The sequence below is a fragment of the Danio rerio genome, chromosome 14, assembly GCF_052040795.2.
Source record: "Danio rerio strain M-AB ecotype USA chromosome 14, GRCz13ab, whole genome shotgun sequence".
Classification (NCBI taxonomy): Eukaryota; Metazoa; Chordata; class Actinopteri; order Cypriniformes; family Danionidae; genus Danio; species Danio rerio.
In genome coordinates this window covers 18,634,668-18,649,776 of record NC_141034.1, presented here as the reverse complement: position 1 = coordinate 18,649,776, position 15,109 = coordinate 18,634,668, and the positions used below count along the sequence as shown (strand labels likewise).

Genomic DNA, 15,109 nt, shown 5'->3' with positions numbered 1-15,109 from the left:
TAAACTTAGAAGTCGTGAATTGAAGTAAAAGTGTCGTTTTGTTTGTTTGTTTGTTAATCAGGGTGTGTGGAAGCCCAGGAAGATCCCAAACCCAGACTTCTTTGAGGACCTGCACCCCTTCCGTATGACTCCATTCAGCGCTGTCGGTCTGGAGCTCTGGTCCATGTCTTCTGATATCTTCTTTGACAACTTCTTCATCACTTCTGATCGTAACGTGGCGGAGCGATGGGCCAATGATGGCTGGGGTCTGAAGAAAGCTGCAGAGGGAGCCGCCGAGGTATGAAACAACTTGTTGTATCTTGCTCTTTTCTAATTCTCCATCAATCATGTGCTGTATCAGAAAGCTGAAGGTACAGTTGGTGGGCAGAAGAAATACACACAGAAAACAGACTTCTCAAACTCAAAAGCTACCAAATGAGTCCAAGGCACTCGAAAAATAACTGAAAATCAAAAAAAAATATATATACATTTCATCATATTTTTATGATTCACTTATCCAAAGAGCAGTGACGCATGAAGTACCCCTGAAGCACTTTTTGGTTTGATTTTTGTCTGCAAAAAATATTTTGTAAGATTGAAAACATAGTTAATTTACTGAAAGATGCTTTACAAATTAAAAGCAAATTTTTTTTTAAATAAACCAGCTTTTTCATGTTTATTAAATAAAATACACAAGGGAATGTAACTGTGGTGTACAAAAAGAAAACAAACAATACCGGAAATGATTAGTTGTCTGCATCTTTATTACTAATTCTTTATATATATATATATATATATATAAGTCTGGAAGTGCAAGTTCTGCAGCCAGATTATATTGTCTATACAAATTTTCATGTTCATGTTGTACCTGGCCAACTGTAATTCTAACTCCCATGTTGTAGATCCTGGGATGTGACTTTTGCATATTCACACACTGTGATATCAATGCTAAAGTAATAAATTGTGCAGGCCTAGTATTTATTCGTTTTTGTAAACCAATGAAGCCTTATTGTAGACTTTGACCAAAAAATATAATTAATAAACCAATAAGATCACAAATACGTTTGCTAGAACTTAACATGGAGAATGTTTGTTCTTCTCATTTTTATCTGTCCTGGACCTCTGTGACTTTGGCAATAATATGAGGACATGGTTGTGAAAATCTCTTTTTCCCATGTGTTGTTGTAAATAGTGGCATGTGTGAGTGGAGCATGGCTCTGTAAATCTGCTTCCACTTACACCTGATGACACAGCGGAGGCAGATCAGCTGATTCGTCCACAGGGCGTGGGCCTGCTGTTTCCTCATCAGCACAAGCACATGTAAACACACACGGATCCATCGTAACTCTTACACACGCACACACATTGAGACCACAGCTCTGTGTCCTTGACACAGCCCATGTGTGACCTCTTAATCTCTCCACTTTGGAAAATCTGAATATAGAGCATTATCTTGTTAGCCCATCTTTTTCCTTCTTTTTATCAGTTTTATTTTTACTTGATGGATTTTTTATGATGACTGTTAGTGACCATATATGCCTAATTAATTGATGTTATGAAACTTACACAGTTTAAAATAAAAAAAGAAAAGATTTTAAATGGTGACTGCCGTTTAATTGAATATAGATGTGAGAATGCACTCCGGAATGGTTTAATTCATGAATACAGACTTAAGGTGGATTTTAACCCTTTGACAAGTAGTTACACTGACATCAGGCCCTCTAGTTTTTTACCTATTTCCTTTTGTAATTTTTAATGTGATTTCTTATGATTTTAAAAATGTCTTTGTGGTGGTTAATCCCAGAAATTTGCATACAATTTAGCGATAAAAATATACAGTATATATAAATAAAATAAACGGTAGGGATTAAGCCAAAGGAAGATTGTTAAACTCTTTATTTTTCATCATTATTTTTCTGTTTATCAAATTTCACTCCTCGTTGCGTCTGACTTCATGTACCTCACTCAGGGTTTCTTTACTGCAATACACCTAAAATGCAGATTGTCGTAAAACTCATCAATGACAGGGAAGTGTTTTATCTCATCAATGGCAGGAAAAGCAAAATCATTTATTGATTTGATGCACATCATAATACCAGCCATACATGTAAAGCAAAAATAATGTCCTTCAATTCAGTCACATCAAGTAGCCGTCATCCTCGAACCGATTCCCATCGTTGAAAGCATCGCAAAAAAAGGGTCGTACACATTTTGCATTGGATTCAGCGATCGCAAAATTGTGAAAACTAGGCCGTTATGTTTAGTTTTCCCACAAGTACTTGTGCTGAGCCATCGTAGATCAAATACTATTATTAGTATCATATATAGTATTAATAAATACTAACATAATTAATTTTCTAAAAATTAAATATTTACACAAAACGTTCAAATCTAGTCATGGTAATGTGTCTATCCTTGTTGTGTTCCAAATTTAAAATGGCTATCAATTAGGGGTGCAACAATACACTCAGCTCACGATACAATGTGTATCACGATATAATGTTCATGATTCGATATGTATCACGATATTTGGAATAAAAATTGAAAATTAAACTGAAATGCAAATTTTATTTAAAAAAAAAATTTAAATACCAAGTAAACTATTTTTTATGTATTTCTTTTGTTTCAACGTGTTAAACTGAACCTTCTTTAAGAAAATAAATTAAACAGGCCTGTCTCTGGAAAATAAAACAATTTAAAAACTTCTTATAAAATATTATTAAAATTATTCAATTCAATTGAATTTAACAATAAGAGCTTAAGGCTTTGCTTGGTAACTTGCGTTTTTTGTGTGTGCAATCTACATTTCCAGGTAATCAGCAGTTCTATAAGATAATCCTGAACTGATGTATCTGTCTGAGAGGTTTTTATAGATGGCTGTCTTCGTGTTGGGCATGATGAGTGACAGGGTAGCCGTCTTTTCATTACACAGGACAGTCGTGGCTCTTTTCAGCAGTTTAGGCAGGTTTACTATTTCTTCGGCGTCGCTGATGTCGGCGCTATCAAGTGTATCATGTTGACGTGCATTTTTGTGTACCTCTGTACTCAAAAGAGTTCATGCTCGTCATAATCATAACTCTAAAATATGATATGATTATTTAAATAATGTGCACGCTTTCGGTTTCATTTCCACTGCTGTTCATACTTCCCACGCGGCTCCTGAACGATCACTCTTTTTCACAAACTGAATGTTGTTTACTACTTTATTACCCGTTAGTCACAACCTGCAGGTTCTGTTCACTGAAGCAGACGCGCGCGCGTCTATCATAGTCCGCCCTCTGTAGTAACAGCTCACGGTCAGCTCACGTCATGTGTGATTTTGCGGCTGCCAATACATCCTTATATGAAAACAGAATGATATTTTAGGGTGAATTGTACCTTATAAATACAGTATGTGACTTTCAACACCATTAGGAGGTATCCATGTTGCTGTGCAAAGTATGTAAATCACTGTGAAGACTTTAAAACTTAGGCTATGTTTGTCCCATGACTGTACAACCGAAATGTTGCCAGATGTCTGATTTTGAGAGGATGGGCCATCCTCTATTTCAACTCCACTCATCTTGGTCTGTTAACATTACTGCTGCTGCAATCTGAACTCGTGTGCGACAGCAGGTGGAACGTAGCTCACGTGCAAACAGCTCAACTAATAAGAGAAAACGGACGTCATATCGTAATCAAATAGTCATAACGCCACGATGCATATTGTGACATTTTTGCATCGCAATGAATCGTACAACGATTAATCGTTACACCCCTACTATCAAAGAATTCTATTCTCTTGAGAGATTTTCAACATTGTACCAAAATAACTTCCAGGAGACACCCAAACTATTATAATGTCTTCAGTTCTGTCACAAATCTATTTTTGTCAAAGATACTGTGACAAAACAAACATTTTGAATCTTGACATTTACACCTTTACAATAATATGCATTTTTTTGTTCAAGATTGGGAGACACAGTAAATGTTGTGATATTAAACTTGATACTGGCCATTATGAGAGAGCTGATAAAAGCGGAGAGTTGTGAAGCTATTGAATGACAATTAAGGCAAGTAAAACAATTATTCCAGAATCAATTGAAGGAATGAAGTACTAACAATTTTATTAATCCTTTAAAATGTTCTCAAATAATTGTAATAATTTCTAAATTTAAGATTTCTTATTTATTAATTTCTAAAAATAAGTTTTTTTTTTTTTGTTAAACATTGTTGCACAACTATCAAAATTAACATGAAAGAGAATTTATATTGCTCCTTTAAAAAAACGCTTTTAATAATAATTGTATTGTTATTACTACTATGAAATGTTTATTATAAAATTCAATAGCAATACGTCACAATTTCCTGTAAAATGACTCTCTGAGCAGCTCTGGAGATTAAATATTGTGTCTGTGACTTTTTAAAATTTTCCGTTTTTCAATAGCAGTCTCTGCGTTTTAATATTCCAGACACTAGTCAATATCACAATCTGATTAAGTGTGCAGTCCAGCCATTAAATTATTAATACTAAATTTGCCAAAAATCTGTGCAATTTTCTTATACTGCAAATGTAATTTTGCAGCTCAGTTCCATGATTGCAAAATATTGATGGAGCTCTGTGATGCACCATGTAAATAAGACTCCCAGTCAGAAAGATATCGTATGACTGCACTGCAGGGGTGAAACACTGAGCTTTGATTTGTATGCTACGAAAATCAGATCTTATGGCAAACCTTGTTCCAGAGCCTGTGCTCAGATGTGGTCTTCTTTTTAGATTGTCATGTTTTTTCTTGTTGTCTTCAAAGACATGATGGCTAGGCAGCGATGGGTCCTTTTTTCAGAAGTCAGTCTGCGTGGGGTTTCTCTCCGAGCGTGTTGCAGATCACAAGAGAACGTCGCTGACTTTGTCGGTGATCTGGGAGGCACCACTGATCGCCGTGTACTCTGGGATTAGCTGTGTTTTGGACTGCTTTCATGAGAATTCCTACTGTGCAAATGCCTTTTTCCCCAAAGGTGGATTCCAGACATGCCTTGAATGCTAAACTGGAGGACTAGCTCTGTGCCTGTCTAAAGAACCTAATAGAAGCCAGTGGCTTTTTGTCTGAGTGTTTTACTGTTTTGATTGTGGTCTGTTTAATCGGCCATGATGGCTTTGTCACAGCAACATCAAAGCCAGGCTTTCGGAACTAATAGAGGCCTTTTTTCTCAGAGCTGAGATGTGCATCAAATCTCTGAATGAATGAAACATTTGTACTCAATTTATTTTCACTTTTAGTACAATTAAAGATTTGAATAAGGTATAATGGTAACGCTTTTATAGCAGACATTTCTTAATGTGAAACAAATAAATTAATTTGACTGCCAAATCATGTCTATAATGGAGTGGTACGGTACTGTTTGATACTCTTTTATGGACGTTTCCACTGTCAAAAGGTACCTAAAAGTAAACCATACCACTTTTTGTGTACCCTTCCCAATTAGTACCTAGCAAAACAAAAGGGTACCAAAAAGCAGAGCAAGACTCACAGCTGAACGCTATTGGTTTACAGACAAATGTCACTAGCGCGTACACAAGCCAGGAGAATGAAAGCAAAGAAAGTGCCACTTTTAAATACAGAGCAAAGACATTACATCGTAATAATATATACATATAATAATGAGCCGTGGTTGACCTGAGCTCAAACAAACATTGTCATCGTCTTGAACAGCCACAATGTCAAGAAGATAAACCTGTTGTCCTATTGTTTACGATGCCGTATAAAAATGCGAGTGGTTTCACTTTCTCCAGAGAGCTTGCAGTCGCTTGCCGCACTACTATATTTGAAATTACAAACTTCTTGAGCTGATGATAATAACGTGCGCATGATTATTAAAGTGCTTCTGACATCTGGGGCCTGTTTCAGTAAGGAGGTTCAAACAACTCAGAGTTTAAACTTGAACTCTGAGTTGATTTACCGAGAGATTAAAAACTCTGAGTTTTCGGTTTTAGAACAGCCGATCTGAGTTGGTTCAATCAACTTTGAGTAGACCAACTCAGAGTTAAGCGCGCGCACCGTGACTATAAAAAGGCATTATCAATGGAGTGCAGACATTACGAGTGACTACGGCAACATCTTAAAAAAAAGAGATCAGCATTTCTTTTTCAAGCTGAACTTGATGTTCTCATGCAAAGTTATAGCAAATATGAGTGTATATATTTAAAATAAAGCAAACATCAGTGAAACAGAAACAGCGAGGAAAAACAGCTGCTCAAGTTAATGCGTAATTTTTAATTTTAAGTATTTAAACATTTTAAGTATAATAAAATAAGTAATGTAATGTGTGACGTTTATACTTTTTTCTAAACTTTTATACACTTTTATCAGTTTTAATAGATTTAACAGCGCACTTGTTCTGTGTCTGCCTTTTTATTGATCGAGTGATAGAGGTTGATATAACATTAAGAAGGTAAGCAGTAATAAAATAATTTTTAGACAGAATAGTAATCCCATTAAACTAGTAACAGTGCATGTCAAAGGTTAAGCTAATTATTTTTAGAAAAAAAGGACAAGCCTCGTACGTGACTTTGTTCTGTGTGTGACAAAAATGTAGGCAATAGCTGTGTTTTCATCAAAATATAGGCTATTACATAAATTTTTGCAAAACTGGAATAATGCCTAAAAATAAAGCAGCGTTTTTATCCAAAGAGTCGAAGAGAACACAATCGTCACTTCCTGATTAACTTGCGCCAAATATCAACAGTAAAAACAGAATTTACTGCGGCAGAAGAAGCTGCATCAATGATTTTTTATTTAATTGTACCTGAGCCTCAGAAGACAATTGACACAATGAACACGTGGGGGCGTTTGAAGCCAGACGCAGAGATCTTGACACGCTCCAGACGCTCGGAGGTAATTAATAATATACACTAATAATAAAACAGTAAAGGCATTTTAGATTGACTAAAACACCATTTAAGATGTTCTGCAGTGTGCTCAGTCTGCTGGTTTGTTTTTTCACACACATTTTTATCATCATCTCTAACAAACCATTTTTTAATGTACATACTGTAAGTGCACTTCGTAGTTTATGTTATCTTATCAAATAAAAGTTTAACCCACTCAGTTATGCACTTGTTATATTATGCGTATTTTCAAAAGTTATGTGAATCATGACGTTTCCATCAATCTTTTTTATGCACATCTCCAAAATGAGCTCTAAAATAGGTGTGTGGAAATGTAAGACTAATGCGAGAAATGCCGCATCATCTTTAAAAAAGGGGAGGAGACCGACAGAAACTCAGAGTTTAGAGAATAAACCCTGCTCCGGACCAGGTTAGATTCACAGAGTAAGTTACCACGGTAACTGACTCTGAGTTAAAGTTAACTCTCTTTTAGAAACAGGCTTGACTTACCCTGCTTTCTCGAGTTTAACAAACCTGCCATTTTGAAACGGAAAACCCAGAGTTTCTCTCATTTCAGGGTTAAACTACTCTGAGTTTTCACTTAACCTGCTTTCTGAAACAGGCCCCTGATCCTTTCAGAAACGGAAAAACGCGAGAGTGATATGCTAAAAAACAAAGGAGCAAACGATTCTTTCAGCAACCTAAAACATGAACAAACTGCCATGTTTAACTGTTATCATCATCTTTTTGACCATTCTGAACTCGTCTGGTGAAGATACAGATAAGGGGTTACTGTGGGCTATATGTTGCAGGTTTTTTATATAATCGCAGACATTACAGTAGGCTATTTCGCACATCATTGATCTGCAGTTATAATCAAATCATGTTCATAGAAAGGTTAGTAATGAACATTTATACACAAGTATTTGTGTATAAAGCATCTGTTTTGTGAGAAGTGCTTCACATATAAAATGTAAACAACCCATACAGCTTTACTTTGACGTTTCCTCTTTGACGTTTCCTTTGGCAGTGTACTCTCTTATTAGTGTAAAAGCAAGCCTGATAAAGGTAACCCATACCGTACCACTCAGTGAAAACGGGCCATAACATGCAACCTCAAATGTTATGGTCTTTCTAAAATAAAGCCAAAGTGAGCAAAGTCTTATCAAAATGATTAATTGATTAATATTATTGGTGCCAAAGTAGGTCATGCTAAAGTGACTTTGGCAAGAATTTTATTTGTTTATGTCTTTGGTCCATGTTGTGTTCAAACTAAGGTCTTTTCACACCTTTTGGTTCAGTTAATTTGGTCAGAACCAAGGGCAACAGATGATACATTGTAATATGTTTTTGTTTTTTTGGTTTATTTTCACACCACATGCTCTGGTCTGAACCAGTTGAAACGAACCAAAATGCAGTCATGTGACAAACATCAAGGTCACTCGTTGACCAGATGTCTCATTGAATGTTTTTCCTCAGGAGATTTTCAATTGGTCCATGCAAATATTGCTACTCAAAGTAAACAAAGAGAGGCGTAAAAGCCAGCAACACATCGCTTGTTAGTATAGAGCGGTGGTTGGCCGTATCCCTGGTCATTATGTAGTTTGTGTGAATCACTTCAGACAGACTATAAATTCTGAATAAAGCATGGATGCAGCTAGAAAAGACTTGTTTAAATGCTATGCAAATGGTGGAGGCACATTGCAAGTCACTTCAGAAGTTGCCATGGAGCTGTTGATAAAGCATTGCAAACAAATACTTGCCCTCATCCCATAATGAGCTTGTTTAATCCAAAAATGCGCAGCCGCTGGCTCTTTTTGAGTTGGGATCATCTTACCACGTTTCCATGTGTTTGTTTTAAAAATATCGAGAATACCTTTTCAAACAGGTCTCAGTATGTTTGTTTGGTGCTCATTCGCTGCTCATGAGTGCAATATGCTACATTCACACCTGACCAAATGAACAGCACTAAACAAGAAAGTGAACTGTAGTGTGATTCAACCAAACTAAAGAAGGCAGGTGTAAAAGCCCTGTCAGATCGCACCAGATTTTACTTGGATGTGGAATATATTTTTGGTTGCATTTCAAGGTTAAGATGGCAGCATTCACACTTACTGAAATTATCTAAAAAATCTCGTTGGGGCCATGTTATTTTTAAAATGGCAGAAGAAAACTGTAAAGTTATTTGTCGAGTGATCAGCCTGACCCTCAGCGCCTTCCTTGCGCGTAGCGGTGCATTTATACTTCTGCGTACTGTTTGTGTTGCTCTGCAATAATACTTTTGTAACGCTAGCTGGCAATGAGGTTTTCATGTTCCTGTGTCGAGTTTCTTTGCAGGTATTTTTTTTTTTTCTGAAAGCTACAAGTAGCTAAAACTCCCGTTCAGAGACGGGAACTGGCGGACGTGCCGCAACTTTAATCATAAGTTAAACACAAAACCACAGTTTCCATCTGGAGCTCCTTCACAGGACTCGACACTTGTAAACACTCGCTTCGTCAATCTAGTGACGCTCTTCACGGGTACCAAGCCAACCAATTAGAGCTTGCGCTATTCGTCATTGTGACGGGTTACTTTTTTGAGAGATGAGTGTCAGCCCACCATGGCCAGGGCTATGTGACCGTGTAAAGGCTGCACCGGAGCATACTCGTGCGCTTGACGCAGAAGTATAAATCAGCTTACAAACGGGAATTAAGTAGAGGAGTAAATATTGCATATAAGTCAATACAAACATAAGAACAGAAGAGGAATACCATCCAGCATTTGAACAATGCAGAATACGTGATACTTGTGTGAAATATGCGTCTTTCAAATTTTGTGTGAACCCAGCCTTGTTAGCCAATTAGAAAGTGGAAAATAACACTCAAAATAACATTGAGGTAAAAACCTTGGTTCTAGTGTCCACACGACAATGCTGTACTTGTGGTTTTGAATAATCTTAACCCTAGCCAGAGTTTCGGTTTGTCAACCAATACTTCGTGTTCGCATGGACAAACAGTAAAACTACTTAGGAAAAAAATGAGGTTTTGAAAATGCCAGTGTTCATGTGGGCAGGGCCTCAATTATCCATTTTGGTTTCTCAGAATTGTTCATATATATAGCTTCCATTGGTTCTTGTACAAGCATGTTAATTGAATTCTTTGTGTTTGTGTGTTTTGACAGCCTGGTCTGGTGAATCAGATGATCACAGCTGCTGAAGAGAGACCCTGGCTCTGGATCGTCTATGTTCTGACTGTGGCTCTGCCTCTGGTGCTCATCATCGTCTTCTGCTGCACTGGAAAGGTAAAAGCTTATGTCTGTGTGCTTTATCGAAGATTCAATTTGTGCCAGTGAAAGCATCATGACCTTTCTGTATTGCCAAGGGTGTCTCTGTGAGACTGATGTCTTTGTGTGACTTGCAGAAGAGCTCAGCGTCTACACCTGCTGCAGAGTACAAGAAGACTGATGAACCGCAGCCAGACGTGAAGGAGGAAGCTGAAGAAGAGGAAGCCAAGGATGAAGAACCAGGTCTGACAAATAAACCCCTCAAGCGGGAAGGTCTGGTTTGGATCGCATGAAAGTTGAGCTGATTTCCTGATTTCTTACTTTTTTTTCTTTCTTTTTTCCCTTCAGAGGCAAAGAAGAGTGAAGAAGAGGACTCCACAGGAGATGGAGATGGAGACGATACCGCAGAGAATGGAGACAAAGATGACAATACATCTAATGAGGTACATTTCTTGTGCTACTAGTAGGAAATGTTTTTTTTTTTTTCTGAGAACGATTTGCTAAATGTTAAAGTAGCGTTACATTGCATCTCAAAGTGCTGATGGGGCAGAAAGTTCTGTTGGTGATCAGCTGAAAATGTGCACATTTATGCCACACTGACGAAGCAGCTCATTTCCATAATGACCAATCAGATGCTGGCAATCTTCTGACAATTTCTGTGTAATATTTTAAGAAAAATGTTTTATATTTGATCTGTTTTTATTTGAATCTCTGATCTGTTGCTTGTCATTTGTTTATTACATATTTTTTGCAGATGCACTCACATACAAAATCATCCTGATCATTACAAAATAATGACTTCTTTCCAAATAGAGTTATTCAGGTAAAAATTGCAATACAAATTAGACCCTCAAAATCGCAATTCATTACGGAGAAGGAGAATTGGAGCCATTCCAATAGAGCCTATGCACTGTAGATGCTCGGTCCCTAATCATAAAAACAAAAGACTGCAATAGCAGTTTATTTTATTTATGTATTTATTTATTTTAGATTTTACATGCAAATTTCCAATAATAAGCAGCTGAAAAACAAAATCACTTTATTGAAGAAACAGGTTATATCATTTAGGCCCAATCCCAATTCTACCCCTTAGCCCTTCCTCCTACCCTTGTCCAAATTTTCTTTTGTTTACTGTAGTAATTAAGGCTTCACCATTATTATTGCTATTCTAAACTCCATTTAGGCAAGTCACTTTTTGCAGTCATCTTTAAAACGCGTCTCGGTCAGTATGCTCGGGCATTCTATTTAAATGGGAAAACATCTAATTCTCCAAAATTGCTAGCTAAGCTTGCGTTTTAATTCTCGTATTTGTAATCATCATTAAAATAAAAAATAAAAACTGTCTATAGTTTCTTTAATAAATGTTTGAATCACACAAAATTTGCAGAAACTTCTGGTCCAAGCCATCATAGCCTACAATCATTAGTCCTTATCAGAATCTTCAGTCTATTAGCAATTGATGATTGGCTTCTGTACTAGAAGAGGGGCTTCATTCACCATATTAACGTCACACTTTTCCCCATTCCCCCCCTTGTGATGAGCATCCTGTAGTATTTGTCAACATATGCCACATGCTGGATTAGCATTTTAATCATTATACTGTATGAATAATGTTTCTTTCAATCAGCATTTATTAAATCTACTATAAAATAAAATGTCTTCAATGTTATTGGTTGAATCCTGAAGTGGCGATGAGGTCTTAATGTGTGAAAAGTCTTAAAAGAGCTCTTATAAGGTGTTGAATTTCTCTCCGACTACTGTATATAATCTGTACACGTGGTATAAAACTGATTATAATCAAATGATAATAATCAATCTGATTATAATATTTATGACTTAAATATTTTCAAAAATAGAGAATTAGTTAAACTAGAGCATTTACGGACATATATCAACATTTAAATCAGCACCAGAAAATAATCTCCATCTGCATTACTTACGACAGCACGCTGAGAGAAACTGAAAGTAACCCGAATATATATATATATATATATATATATATATATATATATATATATATATATATATATATATATATATATATATATATATATATATATATATATAGTACAGTACCCTAAATATCCAGTAGTTGGGGGGTTCAAAACCACAAGTAGATATAGGCGATAGTGATTCAAAAATATGTTTTGGGGGGCTGAATCCCGTAATATTTTTGATGTCAGTTGCAGGCCGACAGTTGGAGACCCCTTATTATGAGCACATTAGCATTTTCATTAAGCATTTAATGAAATATTCTAAAATGCGCATTATATTATGGTGGATGCAAACCATAGTGATTGACACAAGCATTGCAACTTGAAATATGTTTGTTCTAATAATTTTTCTCAATTCTTTTTTTTTTTGTGTAGAAATCAGAGGATGACATTCTGAGAAGGTCTCCCAGAAACAGGAAATCAAGAAAGGACTGATGGACTTCCTGAATCTGTTAAAGTGCAAAAAGTTCCTCTCCTCTCATCCCAACATCCCTCTTCCCCCATTCCGGGTCCTTCTCCATCTTTCCTCCCTTACACCCCTGCTCCCCCATATTCCCCATACTCTTCTGCTGCGACGATAGTCAAAGTGAAACATTACGCTCCACCACACAACCAACGGCGAAACCAACCACCTCAACCCTTTTCTAGAGGATGTTGACGGCTACCACATTCAACGGCATAGAAACTTTCTCCGTATCTAATAAGGAAACAATCTTTGTTACCATTCCTGAACTGTGCATCTGACGTTTAAGTAAAAAAATCCTACTCTCACACTTCCAGACAGTGTTCCTAAACCAGAACAACACTATGGCACACTCGGTATTGTAAAGTTTACAGGCCAACAGCTTTATACTTTTGTTCTAGAGTAATGCGCGAGAAGCCATAGAAGGGCGAGATGACAGGATATATTATTATGAAGAACTCTAAAAGCCGACCGCTTAGCTATATAACACGTAAATGAGAGGTTTTCATCATTTTTTATTCCGTGAGGTTGATCTTTTTTTTGTCATGGCGTAGACTGGGCGTCCAGTAGAAAGCCAAACCGTGAGCTGAACGCAGCCGGACATGTACTGCACGTGCTCAGTAAAGTATCCAGCAGGGAGATTGCCAGCTAGATTAGTAGGTTCTAGATTTGTACTGCCTTACTTGTAGGACACAAGATTTGCTAATATTTTTGTTTTGGTTTCTGTGAATGTACTGTGAGTTTGTTTGTTTGTTTTGGTCTAACGTTTTTCTTTGTTTTTGTTTATTCGAATGGACTTTTTACTAAATCGTGAATTGCTGTACAAATGTGTTCTCTGACGTAGATTTCTAACCTGTCCAGCCCAACAACGGGACAGATTTTTTTTTATTTGCGAATATTTTACTTTCTCGCGTTCATTTATTTGTCTGATCGAAAACTGGTGAACTGTTTATCTACTACTCTCGATGTGATGTCATATCCTATCCAGCCATGTTCAGCGGCAGCAGCAGCAGCTTCCTGTTTCATTGAACCAATTACATTCACACCACATGAGAACGAGAGGACTAAGGGACCGTTTATTGGTAGGTATTTCTAATTCAAGCTTTTGAGGGTGGATCTCAGGAAAATGTCACGTTTTTAGCGTGAAGGTGAAAATACATCGTATGTATGGTGGTGTTTTTACAATTTCAAGATTGTTAAATGTGAAAATTCTGTCATTTACTCACTCTTTACTAGTTCCAAAGTGGTTTTTAGTTTGTTTATGGTGTTGAACGTAAAATAGGATACTTTGAAGAATGCTGGAAACCTGTAACCATTGACTTCGATAGTATTTGTTTTTCCTATTATTTAAGTCAATGACCAAAATATATTATTAGCGTTCATCATCAGAATAAAAACAAAATTTATAATGGTTTAAAACCACTTGGTTAACACAAATTTTTGAGTGAACGATACCTTTAAGTTTGGATATGGTTTAGCATTTGACTTTACATAACCATTACAAACTGTAATCTTATTTTTGTCAACCACATCGATGTATAAATGGTTATTTCACTTGACTGTGCTTAATTGTACATCTTTATCATTTTAATTTTACATTCCCGGTGACATTTTTGACGTCAATTTTGTGAGATTCACCCTCAGAGTTTTCTTGTAAGTGTCAATCGAAGAGAAAACATGAAAGTCCTGGGTGTAAAGCAAACTGTTTTGGAGTTCCGATATTTTGCATCGACTCTGCCCCTAGATCCTAGACCCCAAAGATAAGAAAAATGGCACTATTAGGGGGCGTACCCTGATCAAATGAAAACTAGCATACGATTTATCGCTAGTTTTATAAAGTTACTTGTTTGTACTCTCAATATGGCCTCATCAGTTGCTCTTCCATCGTAACGGATCAGGTGAGATGCCGTAACATGAGCTCTACCCCAAGACTAATGAGAGTTGGCACTTTCAAAGGTAACTGAGAAATGGAATGAATTAAAAAAAAGAAAATCACTCATCATGTAGGCCAATATCTGCTGCTCTGCTGTTTTAACGTCTCGCTTCATCTGCTTGGTGTTGTCTGCAACCATTAATGTGCTGTCTGTATACCTGTCTTTTGGGCTGTTGTTGTTTTCTTTCTTTTGTTTTTGGATTACCATTATTTCACAAATGTAGGTGATTTAATAGTGTGGATGGATAGAAGGATGGAGAGTTATTGAGTGATTTACTGGCATCATTGAAGTTGTGAATTTAAGATCATGAGTCTGGATGAGGATTCTGGTCTTGCTGGGACGGTTTGGGGGGGGGGGAATCCATCATGTTACTCACAAACTAAAATAAACTGATTTGACGAATGAGCCATGTGTGATTTTTGTGTTTTTATTGTTGGTGGGCATAGATCATTTTTAAAATCTAGATTAAAATGGCTCATTTAAATTCTGTGGAAGGCATTCAGAATATGTGTGCTACCTGAATAAGACTTTGAGAATGGGTTTCTCAAACCAGGTGGCGCCTTAGACTAGGGGCTCATCTCCTGTTTCTAAAATGCATCACAAACTACTTGA

General features: G+C 36.7%; 1 protein-coding gene across 3 annotated transcripts in view; it reads left to right on the top strand.

The window, feature by feature from the left end:
* Nucleotides 1-14,902, top strand: part of canx (calnexin) — a 44,186-nt gene extending 29,284 nt beyond the window's left edge. For all 3 annotated transcript variants that reach the window (XR_015506692.1, NM_213448.1, XM_087280357.1), the window contains 5 exon segments: nucleotides 62-277; nucleotides 10,005-10,124; nucleotides 10,244-10,349; nucleotides 10,455-10,549; nucleotides 12,476-14,902. Coding sequence is in view for 2 of the 3 variants with exons in the window: in NM_213448.1 (NP_998613.1) it covers nucleotides 62-277; nucleotides 10,005-10,124; nucleotides 10,244-10,349; nucleotides 10,455-10,549; nucleotides 12,476-12,535 (597 nt within the window). In the remaining variant the exon portion in view is untranslated.
* The last annotated feature ends 207 nt before the right edge of the window (nucleotides 14,903-15,109 follow it).